Source organism: Acipenser ruthenus, chromosome 42 (genome assembly GCF_902713425.1).
Source record: "Acipenser ruthenus chromosome 42, fAciRut3.2 maternal haplotype, whole genome shotgun sequence".
NCBI classification, from domain to species: domain Eukaryota; kingdom Metazoa; phylum Chordata; class Actinopteri; order Acipenseriformes; family Acipenseridae; genus Acipenser; species Acipenser ruthenus.
The window spans coordinates 7,660,036-7,683,954 of NC_081230.1; the positions used below are offsets into that span (position 1 = coordinate 7,660,036).

General features: G+C 39.4%; 1 protein-coding gene across 2 annotated transcripts in view; it reads left to right on the plus strand.

Annotated features, from left to right (window-relative positions):
* The first annotated feature begins 982 nt into the window (after positions 1-982).
* The window catches only part of LOC117401073 (zinc finger protein GLI1), a 56,648-nt gene continuing 33,711 nt past the window's right edge, over positions 983-23,919 (plus strand). The window contains exon 1 of one of the 2 annotated variants that reach the window (XM_059011371.1): positions 983-1,753. In XM_059011371.1, the coding sequence (XP_058867354.1) occupies positions 1,725-1,753 (29 nt within the window). In that variant the 5' untranslated portion in view covers positions 983-1,724. The remainder of the gene's footprint in view (positions 1,754-23,919) is intronic. The other variant, XM_034001512.3, reaches the window with a different exon arrangement.

Genomic DNA, 23,919 nt, shown 5'->3' on the forward strand with positions numbered 1-23,919 from the left:
AGTCTAAATGTAATGTATCAAATTACACAAATAGAGCTTGTGTTCTGAAATCTGCTTTCAGTAGACTTTTTTTTTTTTTTTTTTTTTTTTTTAAAGAATGCGAACGATTAAATAGCAGCGCTAATCTTAACTTAATTTGCATCTGATAATAACTATCTGCTGTAAGGCATCTGATACCAGAAGCCTGTATGACATCACTAACGGTCTGCTGTATATAAAATGCTCGCGTACACGTACGGTTTAAAAGATTCTCAGGGAAGGAATAGCGGTGCGTGTTATTTATGGTACAAGATTTGAGGTGACTTTACAATTACAGGTTTCCTGCGTCAAGGTATTATGTTAATCTTGTTCGTTTGTGTTACATGTCTATCGGTCTGCAGTAAATACAGGGTGATAGAAATTAAGTTTACCGCATCAGTGATATGGTGCGTTTATGTGGTAAACTTACTTCCTAATCATCCTGTATATTATTTAACGTATTGTGTCCAACATGAGATGTATACAATAACTTATTAATGTCATAATAAAGATATTTTCTAAATGATAAATTAATCTTGAAAATGTTATCCTTAAAAATGTACTGTGTATCCCATAGTTTCGTATTCCATTATTTTTACTAAATCTTACCTTAAGAAACATCTTTAAATAAATTAATAAACAAACAAATAGCTAAATAAATAAATACAAGCTAAATAAACAAATGCAAATAAAGCGGAAATACTTATTTTTCATAAAATGGCATTCGGTTGGTTATAAGACCAAAGGAGTGGCTAAAAAATGTAAAGAAAATGAAATTGTGGGTTATTAGGGGTTTTTTTTTTCAAACACACCCTTCAATATAGCAAGCCGTAGAAGAGGCTTAACGTCATCAGTGATGTTTTGCTGGCAATATGCATTTTATCAACGGATTGATTGATATATTAAGATATATTAAGATACGAAACTGGCAAGACGCAATTCAGAACACAAAACTACGTGTTCCTTCCAATGACAAAGTTGTTCAAAGCCGTCCAATATTGCCAATACCATACATTTTGTAACAATAATAGCATTTACCTTTTTACTATTTTACGCCAATGCTCAGCAAATTTAACTCAAGGGCCTGCACAGAGGTGAAGAAAGTTGGAAACCGACACACACACACACTCTCGACCCAAACAGACACGTCGAAATCCAGTCCGGGTTTTCAGAGCGCCTGCTTTGGGATTCTGCAATTGGGAGTTTTAGAGCATCTCAAACCACACACAGCATCAGCTTGAACAACAAGAACTGAACCAAGACTGCTTCTCACTGGAAGCTGCACCAAACTTCATAAAACAAACGGAAACTTTCCAAAAACAGCCGGCTACCTTTCGAGTCGCCTGCGTCTTACGTGTAACTTTTGACCGAGTGAGATATTCCAGGAACGAGCCAGCAAAGTGAGTTTATGAAAAACAAAAACTTGACTTCCTGTTTCAGGGTGGTCCAAGGCGCTCGGAGACCGAGAATGGAATACAGTACTTAGAACTGAGCTCTGTGACTGGAAAGTAAAGGGAATGGACTTTCTCTTTTAAATGACGTGTTTTTAAAAGGAGTTTACATTTCTATATAGATAAAAATGATCTGGTGAATGTGTATATATTACTTTGTAAGTATAGAGTTCCTCCGAATACAGGAGTCTTATTGAAAGGTCTGCATCCCCCAAGAGATTTAACCTTTTTGGATCGAATTCCGACCACCAACTGATGAAAACGGTTTTCTACAGTTTTCAGAGGTAAATAACTTTATTTATGTTTAAATGCATTTACGTTTGTGTTGCAGTAGGTAAACTCCAAGTTAAAAACAAGCATACATTTGAAAATTGTGATTTTGACGCATAAGATGTTGTTTATTGATTTGATTTCTGATACAAACATAAACTTAGTTTCTATATATTGTTCGTTAGAAAGTTTATTGATGTATAAGGAGACACACATGGAATCAATTTAGTAATTGATTTAAACAATTCACGCGAAAACACGTGTGCACACGGTATTAGTTGATGATTACTTTGTCGAGGTGATTGAGTGTGTGTTGAAAACTTAAATTAAGGATTTATTTTGATAAAAGATGTGTAACGTTAAATAAGGTTTTGAACGTTGTCATGCATGTCTATGAAGTTTAATTGGAATTAATGTGCTGCCGCACAGCAATGATTTGAGGGAAACTCCACACATTTTGTAAATTACAGCTTATTAAACGAGATTTGACAACTGAAACAGATTTCAGTATACTGGTAGCAATTTGATTCATTTAGTTGGCATTGAGAAGCTGCTGTAATACGTGTTTACATGCGGTTAAACTGCAGTTTCGGGGGGAAAAAACAGTTTGTTTCTCTTAGGTCACTTGTAGGTCGTGAACTGTCTAAACTATCTTCTTTTACAAATATGTAACCAAACATAAATAACTCGGAAGCAGAACGTCATCATTGTCTCGAGACTGACAGATGTTTTTTGTAACCTGAAATGCGTGAAGGACGAAAATATCTTCTCCAAATGTTGAAATCTGTCAACGTGCTAATTGGTCATTCAATAGCATACTGACAAGACCCCCCCACTAAACACTAGCGAAGACTACTAACATTTATAGCTGGTTTAAAGTAGGCTACTATAATTTTGTTTGCACTTGTGTGATATTTGTGTAAATGCTTCAGACTTTTTATTTAACTTTTCTTTTTTTTGAGTAACACACATAATTTCAAAGGTAGTTCTTTTTCCTGCTGAATTACGTTTTCATGATTTGGATCAATGCAAACTGTATAAATGGCGTGTAACCCGCATCATATTGTGAAAATACAGTAGCATAACTGCAACACATTGTAAAATGATTAATTCAATAAATAGCACATCCTTATGCAACATATTCTAAGCTATATAAAATATCCAGTGGAGAGCGATTATAGTTATTGTCAAACAATGGAAGTTGTCGCTCCTAATATGTACACCTCTTTACTGTGTTTTTTTTTTGTTTTTTTTTTGTTTTTTTTTTTGGTTAATTTACATCTAAACAAAAGTAGCGAACATGAGGTGTCATTAACAGCCAGCAAATCTAAGACATCGTAAATACACAACTCGTCCATTCTGAACCTTACCACTGCAAAACTCTCATTTTAAAAGCAGCGCCGAGCTATCTGTACTTTAGGATGTTTTGCGGGTTTTCTTTGCTATGCTCCCGTTTGCTAAGACTAAACAGCCATTCGCCTAGCTCTACGTTTTGTTTGCAATTCATCCAGAGCAATTTGCTTACATCTATTTTATTTAAGTATTTATTTATTTTACGCCAGATGGTTGAATCGCATTTTCGAACACCAGTTTAAGCTTTAAATTTTTTGTATTGGTTTGTTTTTGACCATAACACCAATTCTAAATCACTAACTTTCATTAGTAGTTCAGCAAAAGCGTACTTTCTTTAAGATCCTATCAACGATTAATTATAACGAATAGTGAGAAGTGTACTAATAATATAAACGTAAGTATTGTAAGTATTTACAATGATACAAAATAACTGATAGACATAATATTTGTGCTCAATACCCCCATACATTATATGAAGTTTATACATTGTAAACAGTAAGACGCAACACTGTTTCGACAGATAAAATAACATATTTTTAATCCAATGTACCACTCATAATTACATTAAGAAAAAGTGTAAACCACAAACAAACGTGTGGGATAATGGATCAGATACATGTATATTTGGACGTTTGGAGCATGTGTTGCCGTTTTACCCTCTGAAAAATAACCATCTCCACTTCAAATACTTGCAAAAGATTTTAATGAGAAATCTGACCTGCTGTGATACCACAAAATGTTGGTTGGCCCACTTATTGACCATTGTATCCCACACTTTCTCTCTTAAATATCTAGGTATGCCCTGAGTAGATAATACTTGCAAAACGTATTTTCGAGCTTCTGCCGTTGCGATATTATACATTACTACCAATGCAGAACTAACAGGTACTGGAGCATTTGTTATGCATTTTACCAGCAGCGTTGTAGAAAACATTTTCGGGGTAAAATGAAGAAATTGTGATTCTATATTTCGTTGAAGTTTGAATCCCCAAATACTGTCCTGTAGTCCAAGGTGTGCATTTTATAACTGGGTGATAATTGCATTAGAGCTGTTGGGTAGTTTCCTGGGACATACGAGGAGCCCAGTTCAGAAAAACTATAAATATAAACATTTTAAAATTCAAACCACAACTGGCAGACTGGAGGAAAGCAGCATGTGTATGGGCTAACACGGCTTCATAGGAACTGATCAGATAATTTAGTAAATCTCACCCTGAAAGTTAGTCTTGGAATCCAGTATTTGATATTTGAAAATATTTCGCGTGTATCTTTACCTGCACCTGTAATTCCTTGCTTGTCGGAATCACAATAATCTCTGAAATCACATCCAGTTGACCGAGTCTTGCTTGCACAGGCTACTGGGAAAGAGTGCAATCTGTTACTCCAATTCCAGCAACCAGGAAATCCCACAGACAGAGCATAGAGCAAGCTGAAGACTGTTCCTCAGCTGAAACTAAAGACTAATATTTTACATAAAACATTTTATTAAGCGGTTGGTTCAGATTATTAAATACAAAAACAAATTACACTGCTGGGTAATTCTACCAAACATGCATTTGAAAAGTTTAACTTGGCATCCCCAGAGCTCTTTGAAGAGGTCAGAAAATAAAACCTTGAAAATGAAACCGCCATTCCCTGGCATGAGGGAAGACTACTGCCAAGAAGTGACTCGTCCAAAACCAACGCAAGAATGCAGCTCTGGGGCACCATCAGACTGTTTGGCCATTCCTGTTGACTAGACCTTTTTATACCAATTTTCCACATGTCTGTGGTCATCATGAGGAGTGTTGAACCAAGACTTCTAAACCAATTTCCTTACTTCTCAAGAACTCACAACCTTGTCCCTTTTATGACTTTCAGATTCTGTTTTTGTTTCGTTTTTGACATGTTACAGAATTTGATACCGGCTAAGGGTTGTAAAAGAGTTTAATTCATAGCCAGGCATAAAACGTTTCAAATGTTGCCTAAATGTTTACCCGTTGTCAAGCATACACAGATTTATTCATGTATAAAGAACACTAAAAGATTTAGCACAGAGACTTCTGTTTTTATCCAGAATATTCCAGTACTGAATTGTTTCTTGTATACAAATGTTTGGTAAACGCAACATATCCCCCAGTGAACATTTGTCAACATCACCAAGCAGTCTGCCTAACAGCGAGGCCCAGGACTGAATGACAGGCAGGGGCTGTTTTCGATTTGTGCCGTTTCCACCCCCTTTTCTGAGGAACAAATTGACTCTCTCAGTTTTAACCCACGGTATATTAAGGCGCTGAAGCCTGTTTATAATATTGCAAATGAATTCAAGCAAAATGTACTGAACAGAAACCAGCAGTCAAGCCTTATGCAGTGTTTGTTATTACTTTATTAAATGCTATTGTGAAACTCGGTTTACAATGTTTTCATGGTTGCCAGACAAGTCTAGTTTTATGAGCTCTTACTTTTTAAATGGCTTTGTCTGTTTTTTTCTTGACCCTGGAGAAATCAGACCTGGGGTCAAATACAATTGTAGTAGTGCAATTCGTAACTAATTGCAATTACGATGTCGTTGTAGTTATCTGTGTAATTGCAATTAGACCATATCGTTCGTTGTTATACAGTTCAATTAAACATTTATTTGTCATTTATTCTTGTATTTTCAAACCTATTTTGTGACCCCATTTGTTTTGGGGGGGGGGGGGGGTGTTATATAGTATATTTCTGTATTTGTACCTGATTATTGCTTGGTTGTTCAGAATAAACAGAGCAAACATGCTAATGTGTACACTTGTGTGTGTTACTTTCTTAAAATTATATTGTAATTTCTGCAGCGTAATTGAACAAGGCAATAATTCCTTTAAACCTGGGCAGGGTTTTTACAGAGACCAGTCAATCGGCACCAATGTCCAACTCTTGCTGGACACCATCTCCCCATTATAGTTCAGGACAGCAATGATTGAGTGTGAAACCTGACATGGCTGACCTGTGATTTTGCTTTTGCGGTGGGCGGGGTGAGTGAGGATCCAGGTCCTGATTGTACACAGTATCACTCTGTCGCTTCTCTTCACCTGTTTTGTCAAGGGGAGTGATTGATGAGCCGAGAGAGCCTCTTTTTAATGAGCCCCCGGCTAGCGGAGTGTGGAGGCTTCCAGGGAACTGGCAAGGCGCAGAGATAGAGGGATATCTTTTAAGATATGGCAAGGAGGGGTCAGTTCGAGTTTCACAGAACTATCAGCTATCTGTTTGTGATTGCGGTCTCTCATTTCCTGAATTGAGTAGATAGACCCGAGGCAAATTTAGACTTGGCATTTAAAAAAAAAAGTGGTGCATCTCTCATATCAATTGTTCTATAGATTTACTTGGAATATAATTTTCTGTTTCGTCACATCATTAAAACCCAGAAAGTTTGAGCACCTTCATAGCCTCAGATGGGCTCTCAGACATCTGTAAGTAGAGCTGGTACACCAACGTGTAACCATTAGCCTGTCCCCCTGCAACACTGCCCTCAGCAGATGTAAGAAATACTAAAAGAAACTTCAATTCAATATGTAATTGAGCTTAAGTTTCTTGTAGAATTTCTAAATCCAGTACAGTTGAGTGTTTTAATAGTTATGGATGGCATTTGTTCAGTGTGTTACCTGAGTATTGTGTGCATCAGTAGGGTGTTTCAGGGGGACAGATTAGTGGTTGCACTATGGTATACCAACTGCACTTTGAGAGAAGACATGTTTGAGAGCTCCATTGAGGCCACAGGGGTACTTAAGAAGATTTAAGAAGTCAACAGGAGATATATTTTACTTTACTACTTTATCATGTTTACAGTCATTCACAGTGGTTATTATTGCAATTACTCAAAGCCTATGTTTGTTTTCAACGTAACCCAGACCAAAATGTCTTTTATAGAAATAAAAGCCAGCGCCATCTAGTGCACACTGTTGTGCGTTACGTTGTCACATACAAACTCGTTTAACTTGTGGGGGTCGTTTTTAATGACCTTCACAGTGGCGAATTAATACCACGGCCATTGCATTTAAAAACCTGATTTTTTTCTCAGTTGAATGCATTTTTCTTGTATGCAGTAATGGTAGCAAGTGGGTCAAAACCCCAGTAGAATTAATTAGAGCGGGTGTATTAATCTCTGCCACTGTGTTAAAATAGATTGTGTGAAGATCTTAACTTTTCTGAAGTACATCACAGTATGTGGTCCAGGTCTTGAATGTGTAAAAAAAAAATAAATAAATAAATAAATACAATACAGTCTTATTGAATCTGGCAGGCACATTTGGAAATGATCATCAACATAGAAATGTGTTCTCTGCAAGTTTTGGAAAGGTGTTTTTTTTTCTTTTTAAACACTGTCAAAATTGACTGTGTTGCAGAGTTCTTAGTGTCAAATGTAATTTACTTTGTCTTTTTTACTATCCCCTCAAATTGTTATGATATTTACAATTGCGAGGGGTTCCTGCTGCAATCGCTCAAATGTTGTGTTTTTTGTACTAAGTTCAGCTGTTCTTCTTCCATTACAGTATCTTTGTCCCATAGAGGGTGCTGTCTGTGCAACCCCAATTTACTTAAACTTGCATTGCCTTAGTGCGTTACCATGTTAGGCATTTCCGGCAGCATATACTGACCTTTTGAATTAGGAATGTTAATAGTTTAGTTTAAACGATGCAAGTATAAGTGCTACTTCTTACTTGTAAGCTTACAGTGTTAGCCCATTTATTTATAATTGTTCACCAGTTAATTTCTTTTTCATATGCATTTAAATGCTGGACACATTCTGTCATATACATGTTGCAGTAATCTATATGTGCATGCAAGCAAGTGAAAACTTAATTTGGAACAGTAAATAACCTTAAAACAGCTGTATTATACAAACAAGAGCATTTCTGCTGCAGCTGCGGGAATCCAGAATTCCACCAGGATCTTGCAGACAGTGAGGATCAACGGTTTGTAACAAGAGGCTGTGATTGAAGCAAATGGAAAACACTTTGAACAGCTTTGGTTAAAAAAACGGCACCCTGTGGGTCTCATTCAGTCAGAGTACCCCTGCACTGTCTCTGCAGGTGTTGCAGGGCAGTACAGGGTTACAATGCAAGATTCATATTTAAATACAGTACAGTTTACAAGAAGTGCAAATAATACTACTAGAATACAGTATGAACTAGGATGCAACAAGTTAGGATTTATTTATTTATTTATTTTTTTAAATTTAGTCGTCGGCAATTATTTTTACCCCGGTTTTCACCCCCCCCACCGACTCAGGAAACGGAGGCTGAAACACGCGTCCTCCGAAACGTGCTCCTTCCAAGCCGTCATTTTTCGCACTGCAGATCCACAGCAATGCTACCAGACCTATAGTGCCGGAGGACAACACAGATCTGGCGGCTCCGCTGCAGAGCCACAGGCGCCCTATCGGCCACAGGGGTCGCTGATGCGCGGTGAGCCGTGGATTCCCCTGCCGACCTAAGCCCTCCCTACCCGGGCAGCGCTCAGCCAATTGTGCGCCGCCCCCTAGGAACTCTCGGTCACGGTCAGCTGTGACATAGCCTGGATTCGAACCAGCGATCTCCAGGCTATAGGGCACATCCTGCGAGGAGCGCCTTTACTGGATGCGCCACTCGGGAGCCCCCAAGTTAGGATTTATTAGTAATGTAGTAGTGCATCAGCTGAGGATCCAGTAGCATGGTGCTTAGGTCAGGCTGTATAACCACCCTTTACATAATAAGTCTTTCTTCACACTGGTGGTTTAAACTGGGGGTCTTGGCAGCTGCGCATTGCTGTTTTAGCAGACAGCAGAGTGTTTGAGAGGGGAGATCAGCCAGTGCACAGAGCAGTAGCGGAAGTTTATTTGTCCAGACCTGATTATATTATGGGGTCGCACACACAGTAAATAGCTGCTGTGAAAGCAGTCAGCTGACTTGAATTGCGTGTAAGTACAAGGTCTTGTAAGTACAAAACAGTTTTTTCAACGTGTGCTTAGGGCTATAGCATCCCAGTGCGGTCTGGATGTGAACACGGAATTGTGGTTGGAGGATTTAGGGCACTGAAATGCACTGAAGTCCGGTGCAGTTACAAGTCTCTTCCACACAGCAGAAGATCCATTAGTGATTTACTGCTACAAATGGTGTTTTATTTTCTAATCGGAGCGTGGGTTTAATTGATTCATCACATTTTAATATGAAAGTATTAACAGCAACCCCAAAGCATTGGATAAGATAATACGTTTTAAAGCTGATGCGTTCTTTAAAGTTTTATAAGGTGTTAAAGAGGGGTCCCCAAGTGGCTCTCCTGGTAAAGGCATGACTGTGATGTGTTGGGGGAGTCATGCAGTCAGGGGAGTTCAGGGGAGCAGGGACCTTTTCTCCTCATCCCGCAGCAGCGCCCCCAACTGGCCAGGTGCCAAGCGGACACCTGCAGGGCAGGCCTTTGTCATCCAGGGGCTGATTGCTCGTCAGAATCCACTGTCGAGCTCCTGGGTGTAAAGAAGCAGTTGACTTGCACTGGGATCACATTTCTAGATTTGTATCAAGATAACTGCTAAAACATTAAGTTATTGAGAGTACTAATGTAGTGACGTTCGTCAATCAAAAAAAAATCTATATTTGATTCAAATAAAGGAGTAAATAAATGGGACAGCATTGGTATCGGAGTGTCCCGTTACTTCTTGGAGGCTGGTGTGTAAATGTGACAGTCCCTCTGTCCCGCTCGTGCATTCAAAACAGTCTAGAAACTAGTCAAACCTGCATAATCTCAACTAATCCCAGCAAATTACCCCTCATTAAGTCTCATTTAACCCTCCATTCTGTCAGCTTACTGTATTAGTGTCTTGGTCAAACAGGTTAGCAACACAGAGAATGGAAGTCTTAAAGTCATTATTTTTTACTAAGACTTTTAAATCTTGTCCTTGGCTAACCCACACCCGAAATTCCAGCGTACAGCGAGGGAAATAAGACTCCTATTGCATAGCAGTTTCACCCATTCCAAGTTTTACTATGAGCTTGATTAGCCACAGTGTATAGGTAACGAGCTCGGGTGTCTTATTAAACTCATAGTAAAATCAGGAATGGATCAAACTGCTGTGCAGTAAGAGTCTTATTCCCATCACTGATATGTATTGAAAACAAGATACAGAGAATCTGGCTGTATGTTTCATTCAATGTAATAAGAATAACATGAGCATAAATAGAGTGCATAAAGTTATTTGGGCAAAAGTTAAAATTGTGGTTGGGTTACAGTAACCTAACAATTATTATACTGTACTGGCTGATAAGAACTGTAGATATTAATAACCACACAGCGGTACAGTGGTATGTAATTGACAAGCAAGCATGTGCCGAATCTTCCCCTGAGGTCATCAAAAGCCATCCCTGCAGGGGTTGCTTCCTGACGGCAGTCAGGAATCAGGAATCGCAAGGGGCTGAATAGGATGTTAATTAGGTAATACTAAACACCTGTACAGTGTGTGTCTCACCCCCTCCCCTCCTCCCCTCCCCCCCCACCTCCATTCACATTGTTCTGATTTTGAGCTCCTGTACTGTTAGCACATTGTGTGCCCTGTGCTATACAAGACAACAATGGAGAAGTGTGAGCAGTGATGTAATTAATTAACATCCTCCCCTCCAAGCCCCCCTAAGGGCTAGGTGTTACATTTGAGGAGGGGAGATAAGTGCCTTGCTTTGAGATGAGGCCTATTGTTTCAGGCAGCACCAGGTCCTGTCCTAGCAGAAAGGGCTGTCGTCTGTATTTGGGCACCCTCTGTATGAGGTACCCACTCCGTCCTCCCTTCCTAATTCATCACCGTCCCTCATTATTGTTGACTAACAACGCCCTGTTAAAGCCAAATGGTGCTGCCTTCACTTTTAATTGACCCAGCGTTTGGGTGATATCCCTTTTAAGGTGAAGAGGAGTCTCCTTCCTTTGCTGGGGTAATAGAAGTCCTCACAACCCTTTTCGTGGTGGGATGTTTCTATTCCCCCGGAGTGCGAATTAAACTAGTTATTTTTCTTGACAGTAGCTGCTGTTTTGCATTGATTGCTGCAACCTTACATAAGTTCATTTTCATTGTTTTGTTCTGTTATTGTGAGCTTGTTTTGTCGTCTCATAGGTTACTATAAACAGTTACTAAACAAGCAGTGAATGTAGACCAGCTGTCCACACTCAAGAGTACAGCGTTCCATCTTATTTAGATAAGATTCCTGTTTTGATCACGTTTGGCTTATGAGATCTAAAAGCGTTTAGCAGAATCATAGTGATGCCACTAACCCGGCATACACCAAAGGTTTGTCTTGTAAACAGTGCAGGAGGTTCCCTAACGCTTTCACAGGGCTAGCTTGTAGTTTCAGTGACTGAGCGAGGCATGCAAAGCAAGCCCCCACCCCACGTCACACGACTGTCCAAAGCACAGGGGCCACAGTTCCCTAAGACCACCCTTGCTTCGCAGCGCTCTGTTCCCTGATGTAGGGATCACAGTTTCCCGTCCTCCCTTTTCAAGTTCCCTGAACCTGAGACAAAGGAGTTTTAATACCAGCTGTCCATCCATATAGATTAGGCAAGGCGGGGACAATGAAGTCTTACTTTTTTCTTCTTTTTTATTTATTCCAATTCCCCCCCCCATTTTTTGCTGAAAACAAGGAGAATAAAAGGGTTTTCTTTTCTCACTCTCTTTCTCGCTCCTCTTCCTTGACTGTTAAAGACTCAATAGTACTACATTTAGAAGTGCTAAATGAAGCTAAACGAATTCAACGACATCGATGTAGAAGTCTTTTTCAGTGTCATTTAATTGAAGACATTGAAAGACTTCTGGTCAAAGCGTGTCATCTTGTCACTTGTTTTAGTATTTCTAAATTTCTCTTTTTTTTTAACCTTTTAAAGGACTGCTAACCAAGGTTTGATAATCCATTTTTCCATAGCATTAGCAATGTTTGTCTCCCTTTTTTTTGTTTGTTTATTTTGAGGTCGTAGGTTTTTGTGCCTGTTTTTTATATTTGAATTCAATGCAGATATTTCAAATACAACTCTATACTGTATATTTCAAACATTTAGCTGATTCCTGGATCCAAATGTTCCTTTGAGCCGGGGCAACTTTATCAATGTCAAGCTAGGCCATTGGACAGAAATTGACAGAGCACACAGGAAGTGATCAGTTACCAGGAAGTAAACTCAGTTCTACATTGAAATATTTGCTAATCCCAATTATAAATTAAACAGCAACAATAAAAAATTCTTCAAGGCAAAAAAGATGATCCATTTTATATAATTGTAATAATAATAGATGGGCTTCAGTGAGTTACAGGAAAATAATTCCATCTCGTGTTTCTGTGACAGTCGGTCTCGTAATTTATAAACTGTCACAGAAACCCTAGATGGAATTTTTTCATGTAACTCACTGAAGAGGACCGTCTATTATTTTTTTATAATACATGGATACCCTTTTTTAAATATTCTCATTTTGTTGATCATTAATGAACATTTTTGTATTGTGGGTGTTGTCGAGTGATTGAAAACTAGACATTTTGTGTTTGAATTGAAAGTGATGGTCTCGGAGTCAGGTGGGTCAAAGTTCAAGTATATTTTCCTCTAGAATCACTACTGTGGTATTATGCCTTTTTTTTCTGAATGGATGCAAATATAGCCTTCATCCATGTAATTATATTTATAAATCTAAATAAATCTGGTAGTGCAAATAAGTAAGAGAACGGATTTTAAAATCTTTTCATTTACAGATAAAGTAATTCTTCCAGAACAGAAAGTCAGTAATAGTTATGAGATACCATTACAATACCAGAATGTTGAGAACTCCAGGACCCTTTAGTGGACCACAACTTTACCAGCAACACATTGGACTGGGAACAAATAGGCTGTGTCTGGTAAAGCTGTGGATATCTGCTTTGCCACCTTTGATATGTCAAAATAAGATGCCAGTGGTACCACCCTGATTCATCCTAATATAGCTGCCCTTGTGCTACCATTGCCCCTTAGACAACCATTAGGATCTGCTTAGAATTACTGATGTGTATATGGTTGTTCTTTTCCTGGAGAATTGACCTTCGGGTCATAGTATCATATGGAAGTTCCCAATGCCTGCACTCCACTATATTGTTTTTTCTGGGTCTAACTGGATCGTCTTGTAAGGTTAAACCAATCGGACACTTACTGTGACCCTGGAGGTCAAGCATTTGGTTTTGGGAGGGGGGAGGGGCTTGGAGTCCTGGACTGCTGATAAGTTCAGCTATTCCAGATGGGGAAAGTTAGCTGCTATGGTTTTGTGTGTGTGTGTGTTGTGATATTTTATTAGATATGATATTATAATATTCTGGTTAGATTTATAAAATATGTCTAGGCTAGTTTCATAAGCGTGCATACACACACTGTGTAAATCCCTTCACTCTATTTTAAACAAACCTTGCACAAGAGATGCAAAACCAATCCTCCTGAGCACATGAGAGATTACAGGTATGTGTGCTAGACTAATGGTCTGGCGGTATGCATTGCTTGTAGTCTAATCTATCATTTCTGTCATGACTGACGGCTCTATCTCGCAAACGCAACCTGAAATTCTCCTCTTATCTCTCTGTCTATCTCTGTGGACTAATCCATGTGGCATCTCACCTACACACTGCCTGTAAGAAGCTCTTCATTAACCCAGAGTCTGCTGGTTTTTAACAATCTCCACATGTCTCTTGTTATTGTGCTCTGTATTGATCGGTCACCATATTTAACCAAAGAGCTGGGATAACACTAACAATGGCAGTGTCAGATCCTCCAGTGACTCTTAGGGGTGAGGGAGCAGTTCAGTCTCCATGCCTCAAGCCTGCCCTGGACTGGAGGGAGCACCCTTTCTCTTAGGGGGTGAGGGAGCAGTTCAGTCTCCATGCCTCAAGCCTGCCCTGGACTGGACTGGAGGGCGCACCCTTTCTCTTAGGGGGTGAGGGAGCAGTTCAGTCTCTGTGCCTCAAGCCTGCCCTGGACTGGAGGGAGCACCCTTTCTCTTAGGGGGTGAGGGAGCAGTTCAGTCTCCATGCCTCAACCCTGCCCTGGACTGGAGGGAGCACCCTTTTTCTTAGGGGGTGAGGGAGCAGTTCAGTCTCCACGCCCATCGAATCCTTGGCCTTTCTCTATATTGATGTCTGTATTATCACTAGGCAGTCTTTTTGTGGCTTCCTTTGTATGAGGGTGGTTCATGTGTTCCTTTTTATAATAAAAACCACTGATTTTTAATTTAAACCAGCTGAGGGGAAAATAGGAATCTAGTGCAACAGTGATGCTTTTTCATTTCCTTGTTATGTTAACTCTGCACGTCACAATGACTTTTTTTTTTAATCACTTTTTAAATTTAAAAAGCACCCGTTTTTGATAAATAAGGTTTACCCTGAACATGTTATCTGAATAGAATTTCACTTCAAATCTATTAAAGCCGTTTGTTTTTATTTCATGTTTATGTTCTGTGGAATAAGGATTTTATTGTAAAGCAATTTACCATTTATTAGTTACTTGTTTATAATTATGGCTTGTGTATCTACCATTAGTTGCCATTGCAATTATGTGTTTCTATTCCAAGTGTATGTTAAGTATATGTTTTATTTAGAATTGTATCCGTAATTTCCTGCTGTGTAAGACAGCTATTTCAAACATTGCTTTGGACTAATATTTCTTGTCACCTTCATGTGGCTTCATATCCCTGTTGCTTACAGATCGTTGATAATTAGCCCGAACAGCAAAAACTTATCAAGAGATCTCAACATTGGGTAACGGCAGAGCCTTGGGGTATACAGGGTAAGTCACACAGTCAGGGGAGCGCAGGTTTGAGTCCTGGCTGTGCCAAGTTGAGGATTCCACAGGGACATTGGCTTTGGTGCTCCCGTGGGTTAGGAGGGTAAAACATAGCTCTCCAACATCCGCTGCAGAGAGGCAGTTGGCTTGATCTTGGGATCGGAGGAAACCCAGCTAACACACAGTTCTCCTGAGCTGCGGAGAGATTGATTTCTTCCCTAATAAAATAACAGGGTTCTTTTTAAATAGGTTTAATTCCTCTTAAAATACCTCCGATTTTAAATACCCTCTGCTTGATATTAAAACGTAATTTGATGTACACCTTTTATTTTTTCTACACATCCTAACCATACATAATGTATAAGAAAGTCAATGTAAGTTTCTCTTGATTTTTATCAGTATAATGACAATGCCATTTGGGTGGGAAACAATTATTTTAATTATTTTAATTTGTTTTGCTTCCTGAACGGTTCTTGAAGATGTCATTTATAACCCCCTTCACTGGTGCTGCGCAGAAACAGAATCGCATCTGTTTAGCTAACAATAACAAGCTGCTTTCAAAGAAGGAGGACAAGCGTTTTTTTGTTTTTTTTGGAGTGGGGTGTGTACACAAACTGGACTGCCAACAGTGCCTGCTCTGTGCTAAAGAGGAACGCACAGAAGGCTATGGAGAAAGAAGTAAGCAGGCTTCTAGGATTTCTATTTTGGTGTTGAAGTGAAAATTGTGACATGTTGCTTTTGTAGTCTTTTGTTTTATCCAACAGTTAGTGTGTGTGTGTGAGGTCCAAATCTGCAGGAAGTTGTGTATGAGTGTGATGATGCTGGTAATCATTTAGCATTACATCAGAACCTGATTCAAATTATGTCTATTAAAACAGAACTCTGGAGGCAGTGTTTATTGTTTTTTTCCATTGCCATGAATATGGTACAGTAGTTACATTAAAGCAACCAAAAACGTCTTTTCTTATATATTGTATACATAAGTATATATGTTAGCTGCACATTGGAGTACATTTTTGTGTTTTTCTAGATAAGTAATCATAATGCAATATATTAAATACTTTAGCACTAATGAAAGCATTCCATTATTGTTTTACATACATTTTTGTAAAGCAATTTTGTAGTGCCGAAATACATTATGTTCAAGTTATGTTACAATTGGCAAGCGTTCAGTATTTTTCTTTATATAAAATACAAAAGCACAAAATGTAATTAATGTTTTGTAACCATAGTAACCATATGGCATGGATTTCAAAAGGGGCCAAATACAGTTTTAAAAAAAAAAATAGTTTAGACCATTATCTGGAAATGAAATATTATCACGTCTGTGTTTTTTTTTTTTTTTTTTTTTTTTCATCACCTTTTTAAAAAACCATGATGATACCCAGCATACTGTATGCATTCATTGGCTGCATTTGAAATGCAGCCCCAGTTCAGTCTCCGTGCCTCAGGCCTGCCCTAGACTGGAGGGTCTTTACAAAAATAATATTTTTGGCTCGAAGCGAGCAAGGCGCTTCGTTTAATTTCTGTTGAGATTCTTGGCATGGCAAGAAGGCGGAGAGGGAGAGATTTGTTTTAAATCTGCAGCGAGTCAAACTCTCAAATTCATACCCATAGGCCTCAACTTGGGTGGGCTGTGGGGAGCAGGAGATGAAGGCTGGGGAATGTAACTGACTCCCTGATGAAGTTCCCCTCCTCTTTTTTTCAGTTTTGAAAACTTGTGGAAAACACAGCTAACTAACTTCCAGTCTCTCTCTCTCTCTCTCTCTCTCTCTCTCTCTCTCTCTCTCTCTCTCTCTCTCTCTCTCTCTCTCTCTCTCTCTCTCTCTCTCTCTCTCTCTCTCTCTCTCTCTCTCTCTCTCTCTCTCTCTCTCTCCCATTGAAAACCTTTAAAAACATATCATTTTACATTTGTTGTTTGTTTTAGTTAAATGGGGGGGGGGGAAGAAGGTTTCTGTGTTCTGTAATGAGGTCAAACTTCTGAACTGAGATACTGGGCTAGATTTCTCAAGGTCCTTATGCCAAAAAAAGTGCATCTTTTTTTTGTAACAGAAAACAGTCCTTGAAGTTTTAAACAGTTTTGAGAAAGGGTGATGTACTACCACTTTGAGTAACTTATTACATTTAATTTTTTTTTTAACTTTTGAATTCACAGATCTGCAAAGTTTCATCAAACAATGATGGTCTGATTTAAGTAGGAGGATTTCTGTTGTCTTTAATACAAACGTTTTTGCAATACATTTTTAAACTCAAAATATATTGACTCAAGATGGTAATATAAAACAAAATCAGAAAATGAAAAAAAAAGAGTATGTAAATATTCTAAAAAAGGGTTCCGTCACTTTAAATCTGATAAGTTGTGAATGCAGCCTTACCTCCCACTCGCTCCCTGTAATCACTTCAAACTTCCCATCCCATTCACTGTGAGTTAACTGTTCATCTTCCAGCAACAACCACAACATAAAGAGAATATGATTTTATAAAACACACTTACAAGGGATATATACCGCAAGCGAGCACCTCAACCACTATGCAAAAGAGCCAATTATATATCGAGCTTTCACCCTCCTCTTATCTCACCGACGGGACAGAATCCATAACGGCAGTGTATCACACAGCACTGCCCGTGACACTTGCAATGGAGATAAGCTGGGGGTATTTAATGAGAGTTCTGTCATATGTCCGTTTGACATCTGTACACAAGATGAGATGTACTGGAATTTCTGAATCCTTACCCGTGATTTATCCTGTAAAATGACAGAAAGCTACGAGAAATGTCAACATTATAATGGATTATAATTAGGGCTTTTGATTTTCGGTTTTAAATGATTAAAAACCGATGAAACACCCCTGACACAAAAAAATTAAATCAGTGTGTATCCAATAAACACCGGAAAAACACTGGAAATGGTTACGCAATTCACGTTGACATCACCCCTTTTCCCGTGGGGGGAAAAAAAAAAAATACCAAAAAAAATAAGACTTTCCCAGTGCATTTGGGCAATGTAGCTCGCATTGGTTCGTTCTGAATACTTCAAACCCACAGCAACTACTGAGTGGAGGATTGTAACACGCTTGCAAGGTTTAAAACGAGATTACAATTAAAACGTTTTAAAGCTACATTACAGTTCGCTATGGAGTATTTACACACATGTGGAGTTTAAAACAGAATTGCAAATTGTGGCGAAATGTACAGGAATGCCTAAACACACAAAAACCCCAGAAGTATATGCCCGTGACCAGAAGGATTTCACTGTGGAGAACAGCAAAGGAAGGAAGGTACTATTGAAGTGTGCAAGTACTGTCGAGTTACTGTACATATTGTGACAGAAAAAAAAAGAATTTTGGAAAGTAACTGAAAACCAATAATTTCATACAGTATATAAAAAAAATAAAAAAATAAAAAAATTATGTAAATCTCAAAACTAGTTAAAAATAAGCACCGAAAACTTAATGAAAAACAGAAGCTTTAATTTATAATGGATTTGAGCTCTAATTAGCAGTGGTATATTATGCGGGGTGGGGGGGGGGGGGGGGGGGTTAGCAAGGATCCTCCAAAGCGATGCCAGCTGTGAGGAGCCAATTCAGAGCTTCCTAATTTGCTTTCACACCATTGATGAGGAGACCCCTGCTTGAAGTCTGAACAAATGGAGGTGACAGAATGCTGCAGCTGTTGTTGACCGAAGGAGGGTCCTCTCTGTCTCCTGCTGGAGTGCGGACCTCATTAAAGACGGGGACACACCTGTTGGGCTGTCATACTGGGGAGGAGGGCGGCTCTAGCCCGGTGTAATGGAATAGCCCCTGAAGGTGTTTTGTTTGTTAGTGTGTGCTTTCTGTTGCGTTTTTGTAGAGGCGCTAATCCTAACCGGTTAGCTGTATTGGTCTTTAATGATAAATGGCGCGTATCTGTGGTACGTCAGTGTTTCATCAGTTTACTTTAACTTTACCCAACTGTACTGTATGACTGTTCCTTGCCTGTCTAAACAATTTACAAACCTGAATTACAGCAGTAAAGAAACAAATATGACAAACCCTGACAAACAGAAGTCATTCTATGCTGAAAATACAGAGACTAAATTCTACTGTACCATATTTGTGGCAACGTTTTTTTATTTAATTTATTAAGTTTGGTTTAGTATTTCCAAAGTACAGATGCAGCTATAAACTAAACAGAGTGACAACAAACTTCTATCCAAGCATTTGTCTGGCTGCCTCTTCTCTCTTTGATACAGTCATGGTATTGCCCTAATTGCACCTTAACTGTAATGGTATGATACGTTTACATTGCATGTTTCATTCACAACATAACGTTTGTCTAAATTATTTCCTGCAGGCTGGTTTCACAGATGCTGATTAGCACTAGTTAAATTTAATCCCATCTGCCACTGGGATTGACTTGAAAGCGGTTTAAAACCAGGTTCATTTTCATCAGCAGTGGCTCAAGATCAGATTGATGTGAACTGAGATTGCGGGCTGGCAAAACTCGATCACTCCAATAATGAGCAGGGGGCAGCTTCTAAGTGACTGACTGCAGAAAAAAAAAAATATGTAGGGTGAACATGACAGCTGTGAATATACTGTCCTGGAAATATCGGGGGTTGGTGAACTAATTTATACCAGTTATACATGAGCACAATTTAGATCTTTTATGTAAACTCATGTAATCAAAGAAACTACAAAATGATATTATCGGAAGCCATAATTATAATACAGTATTTCATGTTAGATTTCGGAATGTCATTTTTCAATTTGTCATTTTTTCGTGAAGTATATGGAAAACTACAAAGTGGTATGTAATTCAATATGTTAACATAACATTATTCAGCAGGTACATTTGACTTTATGAAGCATAAAGAAGTTAATTCTATAGGGTGATGCAAAACTTTTGGCTGTAGTTGTATTCCACATAGTGATCTATAGATCTTTTTTATGGCACTTCTGTATGTTCTCGGCCGAGTGTGTATGTAACTGGCTTGTTTGGAGAATGGCTTCATTGTGTCTGTGGGCAGGAGAAGGGGGAGGGAGGCCAGTCAGGCACCTGGATAAACACTGACAGGTAGGGTAGACAATATTAACTTGCCAGCAAGGAGGACAGGTGCAGCAAGCAAGATATAACTGATTAAGAAGCAGGTTCCATATGTGTGTGGATGACCTTAGAGGGGGACCTTTATGAAATACAATACAACTTTGTGACAAAAATTCAAATGAGTATGCAAATTTGGAATTGGCTGAAAATAATTCGTACCGTATTCCGGTAAATCTCTAAGGAGTAAAATAAATATTGCCAGTGTTAGAAGATTTTAAACCTAGGTTAGCGTTCCTTTAAATATGTTATATAATGTATATTTCACACTGCACCTGTATATTTTATATATACATAATTATATACTGTATGTAATATACTGTCAAATCAATCCAGAGGTAATCTAAGGCGGAGATGAGGGTTTCAATTAGCAAGACAGGATGTCGGAGATTAAGGCGGTTTTACAATGTTATGCCTCAAAGAGCTTTTAAACGTCTCGCTCTTTTATATAATCCACCTGAATTTGAACGAATGAATCATGTCGCCGAGTCAGAACCCTTCGCACTAATGCAACTCCCGAATTTCCCTTTCGTACTAAATCTGCAAACCTCTCTTTCTGTTTACCTTGTCACTGAAGCTTCAGAAATGAATGTGGGATTACATGCTGGGTTGTTACCCAGGTATGTCTCCGGTCGCTGCAGTTAATGCTCTGCTTTGAGGTGGGAGTTTCCCTCTCTGCCTCTGCAGGTGTTTTTAATCCTTGGTGGTAAACTTGTAAAACCTTGTAAAGGCTCGTCCCGGTTTAGTCACATGATTGCCTTGGCCCGTATGCAGCGACTGGAGATCCAAAATACCAGGCAAGCGTGCAGGCATGCAGGGGCAGGGGGCTAACTCACATGCCTGCCACCTCTGGAGTCCTGGGTTCAAAACCAGCCTATTACCAATGCTCTGTTTAGCTCTTAATAGAAGATCAGCCCTAAGTGTGTGTGTGAAACCAGCTGTACAGTTCAGCATTTATTTTTAGAAGTACTACATGATTGAGGGGTTAAAGAGTGAGTAGAGTAAGCAGTTTAAAAACGGTAGACGTTCTGGCAACTTTGATCATTCAAAACGGTTACAAAGCACTACCCCAGGTCTTAGTAAAAATATATATTTTAGCAATGGCAGCCAGAACAAATATCACAAAAAGGGAAGGGAAGGTAAAACGTTAAACGCACTTGCTTTTTAAAGTTTTGGATTGTTACAAGTTAAGTTTTCCTACATACTGTGAATATAGGTTACAGCTAGTTTGTAACAAGACTAGTTGGGTGAACTATTGAAGGCTGTATGGAATTCACGTTACAAACAAGCACAAGGCCCAGGATTGAGGTTTGAGGTGCGCTCACTAACTTGGAGCTGCAAGGGGAAACTCTTACGCTGCCTGTCTGCCGGCACCATGTTTGACTCTGCCCAGTATTGCCCGTGACATTTCATAACAATCACAAGCGCCAAAAATAAAATGGCAGGCTCCAGTGGAGGCCTAGTGTTTGCGGGAACTTTGTAATCCCTTCGTGTTGACCTGAACTGAACCCGGGGAAGAGCATGCGACTGTGGGAGGTTATTTGGGTTCTTTCAAAACAAGATGGCACTGATTGTACTAAACTGATCTCACTTTGCTCGGTCTATACCCACAGGGCGGAGATGTGCAAGGGATCATTCTGATGTATTGCAGTACTCTGAGAGCCTTGAAGTTAATTAGTTTGTGGGCTGCCTGGCTTGTTTACGTGCCCCTGCAGGTGCACACATCATCACATAAAGAATATAAACTGTCCGGATAATGTATTAACTGAGCTTTTATTGTAAAAGTTATTTTACTCAAAGTTTTGAGCTAGACTATAATGCCATATCATCATAGACATGTGTGCAAGGCAATGCTCTACTTCTAAAGATATCTGAATGGATGCTAGACCCGCCCACACACGTACTTACAGAAACAGATTCATTGAGACTTGCATCATTCTGTAAACAGTAATTCTGCTCTACATGAAACTAGCCCAAGGGCCAGGAACACATGCAAGCGTATTAGACTGATTTCTCACTGTGATTTGATTTGGCCCATTTTGCAAAGCTTGTCTGTGGGTGGTACAGGAATTGCACTTGAGAGAAACACTGCTTGATTGACTTTGCCTGTTTGATGGATCGCTTGACTGTGACTTAACAACTTCATACAGGTAGAGTCACGTGTTGAGGTCTGGTTTTCAAGGGAACCTTGTACAGTCTGTTGCAGCAAGCAGCATGCCTGTACTGCGCTCAACTAAAACAAATCCAGCGTTGAGAGAGAGGTATATATTATAAACCTTGCTGCACAAATAACGTTTATCTGTTTTCTTGTGTGGATATTGGTTTGTTTCAATGAAAGCTTGTGGCTGAATGGATTTGAAAATACGTTCTCGCCGTAAACGTGAGGAAACAAAACACCCACAATTTCAGATTAGCAAAGAGTCTTCTTTTAAAACACCCGGACGCTAGCTATTTCATTAAACGTCCAAGTTTAAAACAACTGACCAGCTTTCACACCACCCTACAGTTGGATTTGTGTGATGGTGTTTCTGACAGTCATCCAACGCTAGAAAGGATCAGTGCCAATGCTTCCAGGATGTCTTGTTCCTGTCTCGCTTCCAATAGAAAACTGCTCATAAATGAGGCATGAATTCAGCTGCTTGGGTTTGTGTGGATCGCTCTTCTCCACAGTCTAAGAAAAGCAGCAATCATCACCAATCCCAGCAGCTGTCTCGTCAGTTGTTTCACTTGGAATGGTAAATTAGCCCAATCAACACCAACGAGCTTCACCTGTGGAGAGCTTATGCAAATAATCATTTTGTGCAGGACTGCCGATTTTTATTGTGAACATGTGTGTGATCAAAAATTGAAAACGGCATTGCTGTCTAACTCTCAGGCACCAAAGGGGTTAATAAACATGTGTTGTTTTTTTTGTTTTTTTCTCTGGGACATCTGCAGGGCTGGAAGTGGGTCTGCGGCCCGCACTAATGATAAATGTTTACGTTCGAAATCATAGTGCTATCCACAGACAAAGGAGCTGTTTGTTTGGAGGCAAAGAAGGTCAGCGGTTTAGGGGATAGGTTGGAGTAACATTTTCAAACTGCTTTGCCAGAAGGCAGTTGCCTGTAAATCACGGCTGCACCGAGAAGCCTGGGCTGCCAGAATCAACCTGACCCTGAGGTCAGCTGCACTGTGGGGTTGCCTGTCTCTGTTCACCAGGTCACTGTTCCCAGAAACGTAGTGGAAACTGGTAGACGCGGATACCCACCCATGATTCAAATACCCAGATGTTTAACTGCTGTTTTATGACAGCCAGGACAAGGGTCTATACAATGGGTTTTGCCTACAAGTGATGACCACAAAGGAAGTGTTTACTCTGGACCACATTTTAATGGAACTATCATAAGGGTATATTTTAATGAACTTGTCTCTTGCCACTTTTTTATTTTTTCCATGTGCATAGAATCCTGCGCAGGACTTACGTCGGTCTTCAGTATGTTGTGTAGCATTATGGGATGTGATGCATATTAAACGATGATGTTGTTTAATGTTAAAGTAGTTACATTGGGGTCTTGGGGCTTGGAGAGCCAATTGGAAACTCTGTATTGGCACTGCTGCGGGTAAAATCGTCAAGGACTGCATTGCCTCGTTGTGCTACAGCAGCCCCTATTGGTCAGGCCTGTTGAACTCAAACAGATACCTATGGGGTTGACCTGTGTCCTCTAGGATTGGCAGCTTACCACCGTCAAGATCCTGGGTGTAAAGATTTAGGAGCAGGGGACACCCACTGACCTTCAGTTCTCCAGAGCTGTTGTGGGGAGTTAATATTATTTATTTATTTGGCAGACGCCTTTATCCAAGGTGACCTTACAGCTGTTTCATTGCAGTACAGGGTTACAGTGCAAGCTTAATATTTAAATACAGTGTCGTTTACAGCAATGCAAATAGCACAACTAAAATACGATAGGAACTAGGACGCAACAAGTTAGGATTACGTGAAGGAACATTCTAAAT